We start from the raw sequence: 17,400 nt of genomic DNA, 5'->3' as shown, positions 1-17,400 counted from the left end.
AATTTGCACTCTTACTAGCAATTCATTTGCTGTCTGCTTCCATACCCTTTTGAACGCTAGATATTGTCAGACTTTTAAACCTTCACTAATCTGATAGAAATATAAGAATATCTTCTTATTGTCTTCCCCCTGTTCACTGGGATAATCTAGAATCTTTTTCATGTCTATTAGCTCTTCTGGTTTCTGTTTTCATGGATCCCTAGTCACGTGCTTATTGTTTTCCTATTGGGTCATTTTGTGGAGTTCTTTCCTTATTCATAACAGAAATCCATCCTGGATATGAATTATTTAACCATTATCTGGCTGTCGCAAATATCCTTTTCTTTCATTATTGTCAAGATCAATGTCTGTCACTCTTTAAAAATTGTTTATCACTTTTTTCTTTAGAAAGATCATCAAACTCAGTTTCAAGTGTGAAAAGAGGTTTATCCTTTCTTAGAGCAATGCAAGATACGTATGAAGTCTCTGCAGTTGGATGATTACCTGTAAGCAGCTTCTGCAAGTCTAAGCAAAAGGCCTTCAAAGCTCATCCTGAAACCTAGACATCAGCCCCCTCTTAGCATCTTGGGGTTAGAGATAAACATTCTGTAGAGAAGTGGCAAAACAGGAGAAATGGACCAGTAGCCGAGCAGGGTCTACTCTTCTCACCATAGCCTCAAAGTAGTTTGCAAGTAATTTCACTAAGTGAATGTATCAGTTAGTGATCATTGCTTAGACATCTCAGATTTAAAGTTTCGCTTTGAGATGGAGTCATTCTATTTCTTCCCTCCTACTAAGAGCAGGTTTCAGTTATGAAATTATGCTTAAAGAGGTCTAAGGAGGTTGTACTCGGATGCCTTCATCCTGATTAATGATTTGCAATGACTGGTTGAGACTTGGGGAAACACAAAAATGAAGCAAAATACTTGCATATCCCTGTAAATATTTGCAAAAATACTAGACTATAAGCTGTGTGAAGGTGAGGGTCTCTGTGGGTTACATCCAGGATGGAATGTCCTCAGCATCCCATGCTGAGATGTTAATCCTGGTCAGTGGGGATATGCTGGGAGTTTTCAATCCACAACAATTTTTAAATTTTATTTAATGGATCTAAATTTCATGTATTTCCCACATACAGATTCAGGAATATAGTGATACACACACCCCCCCCCCGCCCTCCCTCTCGCCTGTAAATCCACAACTACTTATTGAATCTCATTCTTGTTGAACACTCTATATTCTATGGGCTTCACATAATCAAAGTGACCAAAATAGACAAAACCCCTGTCCTCCTGAAGCTTACATTTTAGCGGCATATACCATGGAGGGGAGGGTATGTGACAATGAAAAGAAATAGTGCAGTGCAATGGAGCAGAGTGGCATGTGGAGGGAGGGGCGTCAGGGGTCCTGCCATGGACCTGCCATGGTTTCAGAAGCTTCCTAAGGAGGCGTCCTATTGGTTATCAGCTTTTCCTAGGTAGGGATGTATGAAGCCAGTCTCTGGGCTCCCAAACCAGTCACTTCCATTTCTAGAGGTGAGTGTTCTTCTGTGGGGCACTTTGAGACTTGACAAAAACTGTGTTGAATGCATTGATCCTAGGTTGGAAGAAGTTACTGGAAGACTGTGTAAAACATGCCATTCTCTGGGAGACTAGTTTTCACACCGGGAGAGAACGGCCGGCTCTGTCACAGCAGAGGGCCTTGGGCCAACTCTTCACTGTCTAAGCATTTTGTGTATTTCTGCCTGCCTACCTGTCAAAGAGCTCATGTGACTCCAATAGGTCTTTTAAGCCCAGTGTGTGAACTCATCCTGTAGGCAACCATAGACTACAGCTCATGGAATGATTTCTCCAAAAAGGTCCCGGGAAACACTTCAGGTGCAGAAATGAATTCACGTACAGAAACCGCTGTTCTCACAGAGCATCCAGACAACTGAAATTCTCTAGCTATTATGAATACAGATCTCCTTTTGCCTTCATGTATTTTCTAAAGTCTATTTCAAGTTCCCAGCAATAGCTAGGGAGTATCCACGTTCCTTGCTCCCTCCCTCTTAACCCATGGACTACAGAGACAAAAATTAGGCTGTTTGCTAGCTGTGTGGTGCTTCTGCCACGGAGTTCCAGGAGCACCTTCCGAGGAGCTTCACTGCTGCTTTGTTTGTTTGGCTGTAGGCAGCACAGACCCCTTCGCATCTCCGCTACCAAATGCTTCTTCGGTTTCAGCAGCTGGAGCCGGCCTGCAGCCGTCCGACGGATGGCTCGGCTTTTGCAGGGGCTGTAACCTGGACTCACAAAATGCGGCCTCTTCGAGGAACCAGCTCTCCAGCTGAGAGAACAAATGTAAGCGTTCGCTCATCTTTGGAAAACCACTGACCCGCGGTTGTGTTCTCCACTCTCCATCGGGTTCTTAGTCCCGAACGCTCACATGGTGACACGGGCTTTGCTCGGACGGAGGTGTGGGGCTCAGATTTCTCATCTAACGTTGTGTTTCCCTAACGTGTGCTTCTTTAATACGTTACAGAAAACCCCTCTCGCCCGCAACCGTGCTCTCCCTTTCCAGGATCACGAGACAGGGAGAGCTGGGCGGTGCGGGCCCCTTCGTTGATCCTCCGGTCGCTCCCCCCTGCACGCTCACAGCCGAGGCCGCCGGCCTCAGAGCAGAAAGGCCCGTGGCGGGCGAGGAGAGGAAGGTGTCACGTCGGCGGCAGGCTTCTCCTGGCGGCCGCCGGGCCCGCGGGGTTAACCGGGGCGCCGGGGTCAGCGCCCTCGAAGTCGGGGGGCTTCGGGCGGAGCCGCGGCGATCGCCCGGACTAGAGCGTCCCTCAGGCCCGTTCCCTCTAGGGGGAATGAAGCGCTGGGTCGGCGGCCATCCCGCGGGGATCTCGCTCTTCCGGGGCAGCCGCCACGGCTGCGCGCGGGGCCGACGCAGGCGAAGCGGAGCGTGCGAGAGGAAAAGCCCAGAGCTGGGGCCGAGGAGGGACGAGGGGCCGAGAGCCGGGGGGATTTCCTCCCGCGCTTCCCTCTCCAACGGGAGCGGAAAATGTGATTTGCTGTGCATTCCAGGCGCGGTTCCCTGGGGTGACCTCTCCCAGCCGGCCGGGGCGGGGGGGAGCAGACAAAGAGGCGAGGCGGGCGGAGAGGGGACCCCGCGGGGGAGCAGGAGGGGTGCGGGGGCGGGGGCAGTACCGGGAAAGGGGGCGGATAGCGGGTCCGGCAGCGGCGGCGGCGCCTGGCCAATGGAGACGCGCGGCCCCGGGCGCCGCGCTCGGCCGCCGGCATTTAAACCGGAGACGGCGCGATGCCCGACACTCGGTGCGCCCTTCGCGGACCGGGCGACCCAGTGCACAGCCGTAGCCTCCCTCTCGGTTCTGCTGACCCCACGTCCAGCCCGGGCGGCTCCGGCCGCGGCCGCACGCAGCGCCACGCGTCGAGAGCGCAGGCCCCGAAGCCACGCCGCCCTGACAGGTGAGCGCGGAGACACCCAGCAGGGTGTGTGCGCGCGTGTGTATCGGCCTGTTGTATGTGCGTGTGTGTGCGTATGTGCGCCCCTGCCTGGGTGAGCGCAGTGGGGTATATAGGGCGCAGCGAGCGACCTCCCAAGTGCCGCTGGGCTCAGATGAGCAGGAACCCTCAGGGCGCGCAGGCCGGGTCCCGCGGTTCCTTGGGGGGATGAACCTTGAAGAACCCGTCTCGGGGGCCCTTTCTGCAGGGGGCATGGGATACGGTGATCTTGCCGTTTGCAAGGATGTCAAGGGCGGGCAGGGCGACTTCGCATCTTTTTCGCCTCTTGGAGCTCCGCGAACACGCTCCCGGTGCTCGTGGCAGCAGCGTCTGCCAGACCCGGCAGCACCGTGAGGGCGCGAAGTCGGACGGCCCGTGCGCCACAGCGGCTACGACCTCCGGGGCTCCAAGTGCCATCCCTGAGGATGGGGCGCTGTGCAGGGCCCGGGGGCGTCCTGGGCTGCCCTCGGCGTTGCGTGGGTGACCCTGCCTTGGCCCGAAGGTTCTGGAGAATCGGTGACGCGTTGGCCGGTCTCCGAGGTGAGATGGCCGGAGCGCTGGGCTCTGATGCCGCGGAAACCCCGGCGTCGGGTAAACCTGACAGCTGGAGTGCGGCGTGCGGCCCCGGGCACGGAATCTAGCGAGCCCGCAGTGCGCACGCCGTACACACCGCACGCCAGGGGCTGGCGGTTTGCTACTCAGAGCCTTTCCCCGCCCTGGGCGCGCAAGGGTGGGATTGCAGACGGGCAGGCGCCGGGCAGAGACCACCGGCTGCTTCCCACTTCCGCGGGAGCCCCTTAATCTGCGTCCCTGAGGCCCCCGCCTCGCCTCGCCTCGCCTCGCCGCGCGGTTGACGACCGTGGTCCCTAGTCCTCTCCGGCCTCCCTGCTCTCTCCGCCGACCCCTCCACAGGCTGCGCTGCAAGGCGAGGTGCTGGAGAGGGGGCGTCGTCAGCTGTCACCTCCCTGGCCGGAGTTATTCGTAGATTTCAGGCTTGGGAAGAACGGACGGACGTCGTCGCACAGGTCTAGCTCGCCGTTGCTGTCAAGATTCCGGTGCCGCCTTGGGGGCGCCCCCAGCTCGCTCGGCGACGGTCGCCTGTTGAGGCGGGGACAGACTCGAGGCGACCAGCCTATGCGGCGAATCCCTTCCCTCGCCCAGAGATGTGCCCAGTACGCTCCCGGCTCGATCCCCGAGACCTCCTCCCTCTACTCCGAATTCGGGCTCCTTTAGACAGAAATATAGCCTCGAAGTTAGGGGTTAAAATCTCCTTTTAAATGGTCCGAGGGCAGAGAGGCGAGCCTCAGTAGGTAATTGGATCTCCTGTTGGAAAGGGCGAATCTGAGCGGTGTGCTCGTCTGTTTATGTTCCCCTGAGATGGTGCCAGGACACGAAGTGATTAAAACAATCTATGGTGTTCAGTGGGTCACCGGGGTTGTAAGCTGCCCCAGGGACCCCAGAGTAGTGGCTTCCTTTTGGCTGTACACACAAGTTAAATAAATAGCGTAGAAGAGGTTAAGATAATCCCGATCCCAGGGTGAGGAGTCCTCTTTCACCCCCAGGGCTTACTCCTTCCCAGTCCTCCCTCCCCCCATTTTTTGAGAAGGAGCTGCGGACAAGGGGGACTTGAGGGGATGGACTTTTCAAGGCAAGGCGAGAAAGATCTTAAGAAAGCTGTAGACTTCTCCTCCCTTCCCCCAGCCAAGTCTACAGCAGTAAGTGGTTTGATGACTATCGCTGAATAAATGGCACTTTCGGGTTGTTCGTGTTAACTAATTGTTTAAGGGTCCTTTAGAACTGTGGCGGCAGCGTGTGTGTCTCTATGAGTGCGCGCTTGTGTGTGTTTAACCTCGAGGTCACTGTAGGAATTAGAGGCTTTTGTAAACTTTGTAATTTCACAGGTTTCCTATTTTCTTCAAAGTTCATTTTGAGTGAAATGTTTTGGTAACCTATCATCTGTAGGAAATCCAGGCTGCCTAATGTAGTCTTTTCTGTGGGTGATTCCACCGGGAAGACTGGAAACCTGTATAAGAACTGCCTACCCTGTTTCCTAAACTGAAACCATGGATGATCTCAGTGATAATGGTCAAGAATGACAACAGTGAAGAAATTTCTTGCGATAGACAAGAAAGCTTTATCACAGCAAAGCTTACAGCATGTTCTAGAATGGAAAGTAAGACAGGGAAACTTAAACCCTTTCTGTAAAAAAAAAAAAAAAAGGGGGGGGTGGTGGTGGCTGTGGTTAGGGAGGTGACTGCTGTGTCTTCCTGAAAGATAGCGCTCAGGCAAGTGCTACCAGACCATGTCTTACATCTGCAAGGAATCTCCTTTAGTTTTCACATATGCTCTCAAAAATGCAAAGTGCAACAGGAATTCCTGTCAAGGGGGAGGACTTTTTCTTCACTTGTGAACATGAAGATACAAAACAGATAATTACTTGGTTTACAATATTCCTCAAAGTTTACTGCATTAGAAAATAAATCTGTGTCCCTTGTTAAGCAGTATGCTGGATGTCCATGGGACAGTGGCTAAGAACACTTGTTTGGGATCAGGTAGAATTGGGCTACAATCTTGGCCAAAACCTTGGCTCTCTCATTTCAGAACTGTATAACAGATTCCTGACTTTTCTGAGTCTGGGGATTCCCTGCTTAGCAAAAGGAAGACAGTATTTTCTACCTTATATTTTGCTGTGAAAAAAATGACGACATTCAGGCAGACTTTAGCACAATGCCTGGAGTAGTATAAGGGTTCAACAATAGAAGGCAACTCCTATTATTAGTGGTGGTGTTGGGAGAAGTAGTCATAGTGGACAACACCAGGATATATCACAGGGCAGTTCTGAAATTAAGTCCCAGATCCCACTTACAGAGTGACTGGCACACATCATTTACTGCAATACAGAACCTATAACTTGGCTGTCTCAATAGCAGCTGCTCAGTGAACACATAGTATTTATTAATTTCTAACTTGTTTCCTGTTGACCTCAAGAATTGCATGCAATCATTAACTCTGTTTAAAAAGTCTAATCAACGTTGAGCTTTTGAGGTATTTTACTGCCACGTCTATGCAGTGTTGGCTTTTGCCCAAGATCTTCAGAACAGGCAGGTTGCGCTTAGGCTGTGTGTAACATCCTCTTGCCAATGTGCCAACAATTAACTCTCCTTATCTCCTTGATGCAATTTATATGGGAAAAAAGATATATTCTCAAGAAATTCTCTAATTTCTAAAAGCTGATTACTTTTGTAAAGATCTAGTTAACAATAACCTTTATTCTTCCCAAAAACTTCTGAGAAGAATAGTTTATTCTAAAACCTGTCCAGCACTTAGAGCTTTTGTAGCCACTTCCATTGTTCCTTATGCCGAGAGAATAATTTGATGTTATACCTGTTGAATGTTTTTATTAAATGTGGTTCATCAGGTGGAATTCACCAGAAGTTCAGGCACAGAATCTAGCTTTCACTGTAATTTCTACTGAAAACTCAATTTAACTGATTGTGAGCAGATTAATTAGCTAAAATGAAGACTACAGCCAGAAAAGTGTTGAAAGGAGCTGGTCTAAACTTTCCCAGAGACATCCAGGAAAATGCAAACGGGTCACTTTGCATTAGTAGTCTACTTCTGAGTCCCAGAGTAGAAGATTGTGTTGATAAAGGCTTTATGAAGGCTGCACAGGTAGAGGTGTTAACATGGTTTATCTTGCTTGTAGATTTTTACCCTTGATTACTATGGGAAACCGGGAGAAAAGCAGTAGAGAAGATCCACTTCTAGAGTGTGTCTCTCTGAGGCAATGGAGTTGAGAAGAAGGTGGCAAAAGAAAAAAAAAAGGTGGTGGTAGGGAGAACAGCTGTAGAGATGGCTAACCGTAAGGAGGGTTCCATAGTGTAAGGGTTAGCACTCTGCACTCTGGCATCGATAACTATGAAAATACCTTTACTCAGAGAAGCAGAAATGCATTAAGGGGAAGCAGAGGTAGGACTTGGAGGGGAGAATGATGCTATCTGCAACGGAGAATCAAGGCAGATGTTTATCAGGTTCCAGAATGTGTCTGGGTGCACAGGATGCAACTTCAAATTAATGATGTGAATAGGTCATTTCACAAGCAGAAATACAGTGTTTGTAGCTAATGGTTGGACACTGGTGACAGATGTGTGGGTCAGCATTAGGACTGATTTTTGGTATAGGCACCCTGTTTGGGGTTGACCTGGAAAAAAATGTCTACAAGGAATTAACATTTTCCCAATTTCCTCCACATCTATGATATTTACAAAGTACAAATTATTTGGTGGCAATACAATTGGGACTTCAAGAGCAAAACATTCTTAGGCCCTACTGATTAATCAAGCTCTCTTAGGGGTGAGGAGGGCTTGGGTGTTGGACCCCATGACCTGACAGAGCCCTAGTCCCAGTCCCAGTTACAGTCTCGTCCCCTCCCTCTTTCTCATGTAGAATACCCACGAGCTTCAGAGCACTGCTGCTCTCAGAAGCTGAGCTCCCTGAAGGAGGCCATTCTTGAAGATGGCTTTGCCTTTCTTGCTGAAAAACTGAAGGATAAGAACTCCAAAGCCTCACATAAGCACTGAAGACCTTTAAATAACGTGCTTTTTAAAAATGAAAATCCATTTATTTCTGTACCTAAAACATCTTTTTTTTGAGAAAAAAAACTTTGCTTTTCTTAAATAAAGAAAAACCCCAGTCTGTACTCTGGACCTCTTTGACGTATGGTATACAGGCTTTCATTGGAACAAGAAGTCTGTCCACATTAAAACCGAAAAACCACAGTTGACCAGTTTTGAATTTACTGTTTTGTGTTGGTTTCTGTCAGAGTGTGGGCAGTGGACTCAGTTAACTAATGAAACCCTCAGTGTTCTGCATAGGACCAGGTGAAAAGTCAGGAACATTTGGAGTTTTCCTAGAAAAAGAAAGACAAGTGTTAGGAAGCTTGCAAGACTAGCAGTTTGTCAAGCTGTGGATTAACCAGAAACCAAAAGCATTGCAATTGGCTCTTCTGCTCATTGGCACCAGTGAAGGCACCTTGCATTGTGGTGCAGAGGGTTAAGCTGCCACTTGTGATTTCTATATTGGAGTGCACGTTTGAGTCCCACCTGCTTTGCTTCTAACCCAGCTTCCTGCTTAGACACTTGGGAAAGCAGTGGAGGATAACTCAAGTGCTGAGGTCCTTGCCACCCATGTGGGAGACACAGATAGAGTTCCAGGCTTCAGCATGACTGAGCCTTGGCCAATGCAGTCATTTGGAGAATGAACCTGCAGATGGAAGACTCTCTCTCTGCCTTCCAAATACATAAAATAAATCTTTTTTAAATATTCAAAAAATACAGACTCTGTAAATCACTATAACAATCATTCATTTAACGAATTTTCATGATAACCTAGTCTGTACCAGATGAATAAGGTGAGGTGAAGAATAAATCCTCATCCACTTTCAGACCAGGCATTTCTTCAACAGATGTGGAAATGCCGAGAATAACAAGCTGAGTATAAAGATGGCCCTAAGTTTGTCCAGAGGAAGAAAACTACATTTTGGGGGTTGCTGTTTGTGAAAGAGGATGGCCTTATGCTGTGAAGCTGTAAAATGCAGTCAACATCTGTTCCCAGTGGATCTCAGCTTAGCCTCTGAGACAGACCGAGAGTATTGGTTTGTGAGGGCTGAATTGGCCTGGGGCTGTGTTTAGTATGTGGAGGAAGATTGTGGGCACAGGCGTAGGGCCATCTTATGTACTACTCCTTTGAAATGGGCAGTGAATGAATTTTATTTTAGACCTTGGCCTTTCCCTTTAGATCTTGGCCTCAATTGAATAAATAGCACAGACTTAGGAAAGCTTCTCAAATTTGCAGTGTATTTGCCCAGGAGACTTAATGGTCATGGCTCAAGTTATCCTGGTCTCTGGAGAAAATCAGTACTGTCTTATAACTGGACTTTTCTCATAAATGATTTTCGAAAAAGACAAAACAAAGAAATTAATTTTTGTTGTTGGTGGCAGAAAATGCTCTGTTTAAAGAACAGGGATGTTGTAACATAAACTGACAAAAGCCAGGGAACCTACAGTCAGAGCAGGAGATAAATGTCACATTATCAAGCTCCAAACTCAAACTTGCCCAAAGTATTAGGTTAATGCTTAAAAGATGATACCATTTAAGGATGTTTTAAATTGAATATTTAATTATCTTAGTTTGACATTATCCTGAGGGTTGAACAGTCTTCGCTCACCAGAGGCCATTCATTAGAGAATGCTGCTTCTGCACTGCCTTTGTATTTGAAAGATAATTGCTTGAGATAGTAATACGGACTTGTCCAGTTTCTTAGGGGGTGGAAATTATAAGGTTCTTATTAAATTGCATGTAGAGGTGATCACTCTATGACCACTGTTCAGAAAAGAGCAGGAGGGGCCCGCACTGTGGTGCAGCGGGTTAAAACCCTGGCCTTCAGTGCTGGCATTCCATATGGATGCCGGTTCTAGTCCCGGCTGCTCCTCTTCCCATCCAGTTCTCTGCCTGGGAAAGCAGTGGAAGATGGTCCAAGTCCTTGGGCCTCTGCACCCACATGGGAGACCCAGAAGAAACTCCTGGCTCCTGGCTTAGGATCTGCACAGCTCCGGATATTGCAGCCATCTGGGGAGTGAACCAGCGGATGGAAGACCTCTCTCTCTGTCTCTACCTTTCTCTGTAACTCTGTCTATCAAATAAATAAATTTTTTTTTTTTTAAAAAAAAGATGTATAGCAGGGCAGTGGGTTCTTCACAGCTGTGCTCTTAGGTTCAGAAAATCACAGGCATGAAGTGGGAGGGTTTCAGCCTTTGGGTCAGAATCTATGATGGCCTCAGGACAGAGGCTGTGAATTTGAAACTGTACTCACTGAAAAGAAAATCTTTCTGTATTTTTAAAAAAGATTTATTTATTTTATTTGAAAGGAAGAGTTACACACGGGGGAGTGGGGAGACAGACAGAGAAAGGTCTTCCTTTGCCATTGGTTCACCCTCCAATGGCCGCCGCGGTAGGCGCAATGCGGCCCGCGCACCGCGCTGATCCGAAGGCAGGAGCCAGGTGCTTCTCCTGGTCTCCCATGGGGTGCAGGGCCCAAGCACTTGGGCCATCCTCCACTGTACTCCCTGGCCACAGCAGAGAGCTGGCCTGGAAGAGGGGCAACCGGTACAGAATCCGGTGCCCCGACTGGGACTAGAACCCGGTGTGCTGGCGCCACAAGGCAGAGGATTAGCCTAGTGAGCCGCGGCGCCGGCCGAGACTTGGGCCTTCTTTTACTGCTTTCACAGGCACATTAGCAGGGAGCTGGATCAGAAGTGGAACAGCAGGGACTCAAACCAGCACCCATATGGGGACTCAAACCAGCACCCATATGGGACGCTGGCTTTGCAGGCATCAGTTTAACTTGCTATGCCACAACACTGGCCCCATCCTTCCATATTTTAATAATTCCCTCTGGACCCATGACTATAAGTGCTAAAGCTTTGCCACTCAAAGTCTGTTAGGCAGATCTACTCAATCAAAATCTGCTTTCTGACAATATCTCCAGATGACAATCTACACATCCAGTCAAGAAGCACTGCCCAGGAGAGCCTTTTTTAAACTGACACATCATAATTGTATGTATTTATGGTGTTGTCCTCTGGACCAGTCTGGGTGGTGTATTTCCTTTCCCCAGTACCTGGTGACAATTTCAACCTCAGGGATTATCATTTTTCCAAGAGGTCCTTTTACCATTTAATCAAATGATAAGCCAAATGAGGCAAAGGTAATTCCCAAAATTAACTGATACTACAGGGCACACAAAAGCAGAATAAGCAAAAATAAGCAAAATGAATACGTGGAAATGTAGGTGAATGTAGGTTAAAGAAAGTTACTTGAGCACAGAATGCTAGTAAGGAACCAAATGCTGGGCATCCACAGTAGACACGTGTTCCACAAGGTGATGTTCCATGTGTCCGATCCCACCAAGCCATAGGCAGTAAAGAGCTTGTCACTCCAGCAGAGTCTCAGCTGACTGAGGCTTTTTCAAAGTGAATTCTCTCAGGGGAAATGGAGTCACAGACATATGTGTCTGAAATGGCATTTTTTAGACACTGGAATTTATTGTCCCCAAAGGTGTATTATCTTAGCTTCCAGATGCCAGCCTTGGAGGGAGTAGCCCAGGACCCAAATGGTCTCATTTACATATCAGCCAGCAACTTGGCTCAGTTACAGATTGTTACAAGAACAAGCTCAAAATGAAATCTGTACTGTCCAAGCATAGTTACGTTAACCATAATTACAGTATCAATATACTTATATTCAGAAGAACCATAACACAGCAGAACTCGGATCACAACAGGGGAGTGGTGTGATAATTCAATATGTGCATACAATGTGCAGTGTCCATGTCAGGATAAGGAGCAATTCCCTGTCCCCGGGAGAATCCTCATAGTGTGACACTTCTCTCCTGCACAGTCCTGTAAATCAAATGTGGTTCTCCTGGTCTTCCTCCTCTTCTTTCTTGGCATGCCCTACCTTCCCTGAACACTTTCCCCCGAAGAATACTCCCTTCTCCAGTTGGCACTCTTCACTCCATTTTTTTCTCTTCGTCTGTGCTTTCCTACTTTTTGTCACTTTCCCCTCTACTTCACCCTTTATTTTTTCCATTGTTCCTAGGTAACCCATATCTAGCTCCAGACTCATCCACAGTAATTCATTGTCACTAATTTATTGAACATTATCAATGCAAATGTGTGCACATATCTATTCAATTGTGCCATTTTTTCTTTCTTTTAAATAGAAAAAATACACACATAGACATATGACATATTAGTAGATGACATATTACCATTTGAAGGGTAGAAAAATGCATGTCATTATATAAAGAATGATAAAATAAATATTTGTGCCCAGTTTAAAGGTAAGAATAATTGTTGGCAGAGAGAGATCAAGGAATCTTACTGGTTATGTGATCTGCTGAGTGTATCTGTTCTCTCTGCAGTGGCATTATACATTTGGTCAGTTCTCAGATTGTTTCACTTTTACATCACATTTGATCTGAGAGGAGAGATAGTTATATCTTTGCTTCAATGTAGTCATTTATTGAGAAGTAAAGTGACTTTGCCAAAGTCAGCTATCAAGTTGTTGTCCCCCAACTGAGATGAGAATTCAGTCTTGACTTTTCTACCTTTGTGCTTCTCGTTAAGTTGTTGTCCCTGTCAAGTGGTTTCTGGTCTCCTTCATGGATCCCTCCTTCTGACGCCTGATAGCAACACAAAGTCTCCCGGCATTCAACCGGTGGAGCAAGGCACAGCCCAGGCCACTCTCATACTGGTTTTGGGAAAAAGAGCCTTTCCTAGTGGATGATGCCTTCTGGGCAGGGAGACTAATTCTTCTGTTTGTGAAACAAGACAGAAAATATGTTCTCCCAATGAAGTACAAAGGTAATATGGCATTGGCACTGTAGAAAATTACTAAATGTGGTCAAATACAAGAATGAATGTAACCAAAACCCTACAATACAAAGTCTGATCTAGTTGGTGTCAGAAGGCAAGCAGAAATGCTTGTGAGAGTTCATGCAATGAAGAGGTAGTTCCTGGCTGAATGTGAACCTTGGGGAATTCACTGTGTGAGCTTGGACAAGTTATTTCTTGGCTCGGTGACTTGGAGAGTAATGGACATAAGGGCACTCAATTCATAGGACTATTGTAAGATCTAAGTGCAATGTTTTACATAAATGCCACATAAAATGTGAGATACCACTCTTCATGCTTAAATTAACTTCTTCATTTTCTATGTCTCTCCCTCTCTGTTCATCCTTCCTTTAGTATGAGCCGCACAGCCTACACTGTAGGAGCCTTGCTTCTCCTTTTGGGGACACTGCTACCGGCCGCAGAAGGGAAAAAGAAAGGGTCGCAAGGCGCCATACCCCCACCAGACAAGGCCCAGCACAATGACTCGGAGCAGACTCAGTCACCCCAGCAGCCTGGCTCCAGGAACAGGGGACGAGGCCAAGGGCGGGGCACTGCCATGCCTGGGGAGGAGGTGCTGGAGTCCAGCCAAGAGGCCCTGCATGTGACCGAGCGCAAATACCTGAAGCGAGACTGGTGCAAGACCCAGCCCCTTAAGCAGACCATCCACGAAGAGGGTTGCAACAGCCGTACCATCATCAACCGCTTCTGCTACGGCCAGTGCAACTCCTTCTACATCCCCAGGCACATCCGGAAGGAGGAAGGCTCCTTTCAGTCCTGCTCCTTCTGCAAGCCCAAGAAGTTCACCACCATGATGGTCACCCTCAACTGCCCTGAACTACAGCCACCCACCAAGAAGAAGAGGGTCACACGTGTGAAGCAGTGTCGTTGCATATCCATCGATTTGGATTAAGCCAAATCCCATCACAGTCAGCCTGCTCGAGGGAGACAGCCCCAGGCAGGCTCAGAGCCAGACCCCAAACAACCCAATTCTACTTGGCTTCAACTGAGAGGCCAGAAGAACTAGCAGCTGCCTCCTGGCAGGAGCCTGCTTGTGCGTAGTTTGTGTGCATGAGTGTGCGTGGGGGCCTGTGAGTGTTTTCAGACACCAGAGGAAACACGATCTCTGTTAGAGGATATTTCCTATTATGTAAACTTATCTGCTTAAAATGGGGATGGTCCAAAAAGCCCACAGCAGCCCAACTCACATCCGAAAGGGGCACGGCTGTGGTCTGGTTCTGCTTTGGCCACCCTGTGCCCTCCTGGGGACCACAATCTCCCTTTCGAACGAATCTGAATGGATGAGGCTACTCTGTGGGAAAGAGACTTGTGTTCGTGCTGCATTAGACTTGGAAAAGCTCCTGTAACCTGTGCTTGCTCGCTCCCTTCCACAGCCCACTCATCCTTTTTTAGGTTCACAGTGATTAGTGCAGTCTAACCCCGTGTCTGCCCAGGTTTCTGAACTAATTCACTTCACCATGGATGTTTTTCATTTTTGCAAAGACCCTCCAGACTCTGGGGAAGTTTGGCGTGGGCAAGGACAAGTGGGATAGAGGAGTGAGACGGACGGTGAGGACTTGTTGGACTCAGCACAGTTCAGTAGAGAAATGTGCAGAGACCTTAAAAGGCAACTCCAAACCAATGAGACCCCTGCTTCAGTGAAAGCTTTTACCGGTAGTTAATGGACCCAAGTGAACAGAGGAGAAATGTGATTGCCAAAAAATCGTTAACTCTGACTGTCCCTGTGATCTGCTGAAACTAGCTACAACCCAACACCAAACTGCAAAAATAAATATTTATTCCTATTTTTGGAACCAAGTAAGCAAACTAGACCAGCTAGAAGTATATTTGAGTCTTCCTGGCTTTGCCATTGTGAGGAGATTAGCCATAGAGAAGAGAAGGTTAAAAGAAATGAAGGGGGTTGTCTCTGGCTAAGGAGTAGTTAGCTCTTAAAACCTGAAGGAGTTGTAAGGGATATGACCTGGACTTCTTCATTTTCCCTTGAAGGTTCTAGGGGGAAATTCTGTTAAGAAAGCAGGTCGTGGGGTGCCTTAGCTGTCCATCTACTGGTGTGTCCATGTGACATTGTACCCTTTCTGTCCTTCCTGAGACACAACTTGGTTTGCTTCCAATGCCTACTTAGAATTTACCTAAGAGCCAAAGTACAGGGTAGACGAAACTCACTGCACTTTGGATTTAGATGACCTGTTCTCTTTAAACCTAAGGTTTTATATGTAGACACCACCAGTCTCCCCTCCCCTCAGATGCTTTTTTTTTTTTTTTTTTTTTTTTTTGCCTTGTATCTTCTCAGCCTCACTAGCCAAATCGTGTCGTATGGAAAGCAAACACCACAGACTTGGGATTCAATTGCCCATCAAGGCTCCAGCATTCAAAGAACCATTGCAACCAAAGAAGCTGTTTTTATTTGTTTTTGTTTTGGTCCAGTGCTTTCCCATCTAACAAGTAAACGGGAACCATATTTTAAGGCAGAAATGATCTTGAACACCCAAAACGTTGGGTCTAATTTTAAAACTTTGAAACTCACTACTGATGATTCTACACTAGGCAAATTTGTGCGAACACACAGTCTGTGCATTTTGTATACACTGTATACCCCTGCCCTAAATCATTGTATCATCCACATCCTCCAACAATAAAGCACAGAATGGATTTAATTAAGCACACAGATGCTAAAGCAGGAGTTTGAGGGTGGGGGAGAGGAAAAGAAAGGGGAAGAAACGGAACATGGAAACCCACACTAGAGAGGAAAGATGACATTCAGAACCGGCAAACACTGAATTTCTTTTGCTGTTTTAACTCTGCCACAAGCATGCAATTTTGTTAAAAAGAGATGACTTAAGTTGGCAGCAGTAATCTTCTTTTAGGAGCTTGTACCACAGTCTTGCATGTAAGTCGGATTTGGCTCAAGTAAAGAGAGTTTCCTCAAAATTAACTTCACGGGGATAATCAGCAGCATATCCACCCGAAAAACACAGCAATAGCTTGAGAGGGAAACGTCTGCTTTTCTTACTGTGCCTATATTAAGACTAGCACAAGTATGATGTGTCATCCAATGTTTATTGAAAATGCCATATCTGTTACATATTTTATTGGAGTCACCGATGATGTAATGGTATATTTTTTTCATTATTTTAGTAGAATTTTTTAATGGCAAGATATCTGTGATCTTAATCTTACCTATTAAAATAATGCCAAGCACCAAATAGGAGTTTTATGATGTACACTTTGTGCTTGGCATTAGAAGACAAAAACACACACCCTGTAAGTCGTTTTTTTTATTACTGTAGTTCTTCAAAGTTAAAAATATAAGTGAAAAATCTGGAGGAAAAGATAATTTCCACTGTGTGGAATGTGAATAGTTAAACAGAAAGTTATGGTTATTTAATGTAATTATTAATTCAAAGCCTTTGGTCACTGTGATTTCAAGCCTGTTTTCTTTTTCTCCTTCATGTGACTTCCTCTGAGCTGGGCAAAGAAGAAGCTGGCACAGTGTATGTTGTTGGAGACTTTTAACAGGTCAGAGGGAAACAGAATCTCGACACATCTGAAGTTGCATTACAGAGTCAAGATCTGAGCTTTTATTTTTTTAATTGAGTGTTCCTTAAAGGTTAACATTGCTGAAGAAATATTAAGAAAGACTTTAAATGTTATTTTGGAAGACTTATGATGTGTGTGTACAAACAAATAGCAGATACTGATGGATAGTTCACAAAGTCCTGTAAAGAGGAAAAATCTAAAATGATAAGTGTATGTACAGAACATTTATAAATGACCAGTTAATGCTTAAGAATGAAAGTAGTTCTATTGATTTGTTATTCCTTAAGATATTTAATATCAACCTCATTATATATTATGTCTACTTTAATCATTTTAAAACAACAAAGAGTGATATAGACTGTAACTGAGGTGTCTTGCTGAGTTTGAGGGTGAGAGGGAATTTCAGAATCGCATAAAAGCTAATTTGGCTTAACGTTTTATAAATCTGTCACTAGACTTTAATTTTTACCCCAATAATGTTCTATATAACCTTTGCCAAAGAGCAACCAATAAATTAAACCTCTTCTCTCTGTGTGCTTGTGTTTTACCTGGTATGTTCCCAGGGCACAGGTGGGACAGGATTCACTTCTGGGGAGGGAGGTAGAAGAGATGCTGAGCTCCCCGGTGAGCGTAAATGGAATAGATTCCTTCCCTCCAGACCTTGCTTGACTTCACGGGGACATCTGGGGCCATGGCAGTTAGAGGCAAGGGAGCCCGGGTCTGCAGTTATAAGCGCCAGAGCTTCTGCTAGAGGGAAGAGCCGGAGAGGGTCGTGGTAGAGGAAGAGTTGTTCCACAGACAGAATAGCTCAATCTCGGGTTTTCTGGAGAAAAACTGGAGGAAGATTTTGAGTTCTGTAGGAGGAAGAGCTTTCTAATGATAGAGATTCAGTGATACCATGAGCTGCCTCT

At 46.5% G+C, this 17,400-nt stretch overlaps 1 protein-coding gene across 1 annotated transcript; it reads left to right on the top strand.

The window, feature by feature from the left end:
• Positions 1-3,321: 3,321 nt before the first annotated feature.
• GREM1 (gremlin 1, DAN family BMP antagonist) lies at positions 3,322-15,225 on the top strand. Its single transcript, XM_062204736.1, has 2 exons — positions 3,322-3,443; positions 13,289-15,225. Exon 2 carries the CDS (start codon positions 13,290-13,292, stop codon positions 13,842-13,844), a length of 555 nt encoding a protein of 184 aa, XP_062060720.1. The 5' UTR covers positions 3,322-3,443; position 13,289; the 3' UTR covers positions 13,845-15,225.
• The last annotated feature ends 2,175 nt before the right edge of the window (positions 15,226-17,400 follow it).

Source organism: Lepus europaeus, chromosome 11 (genome assembly GCF_033115175.1).
Source record: "Lepus europaeus isolate LE1 chromosome 11, mLepTim1.pri, whole genome shotgun sequence".
Classification (NCBI taxonomy): Eukaryota; Metazoa; Chordata; class Mammalia; order Lagomorpha; family Leporidae; genus Lepus; species Lepus europaeus.
Note: the sequence above shows the minus strand (reverse complement) of the source record. Positions and strands in the feature narration are given on the sequence as shown.

Excerpts from the sequence above, each read along its gene's own strand:
- GREM1 (XM_062204736.1), top strand. The coding sequence starts at position 13,290 with ATGAGCCGCACAGCCTACACTGTAGGAGCCTTGCTTCTCCTTTTGGGG.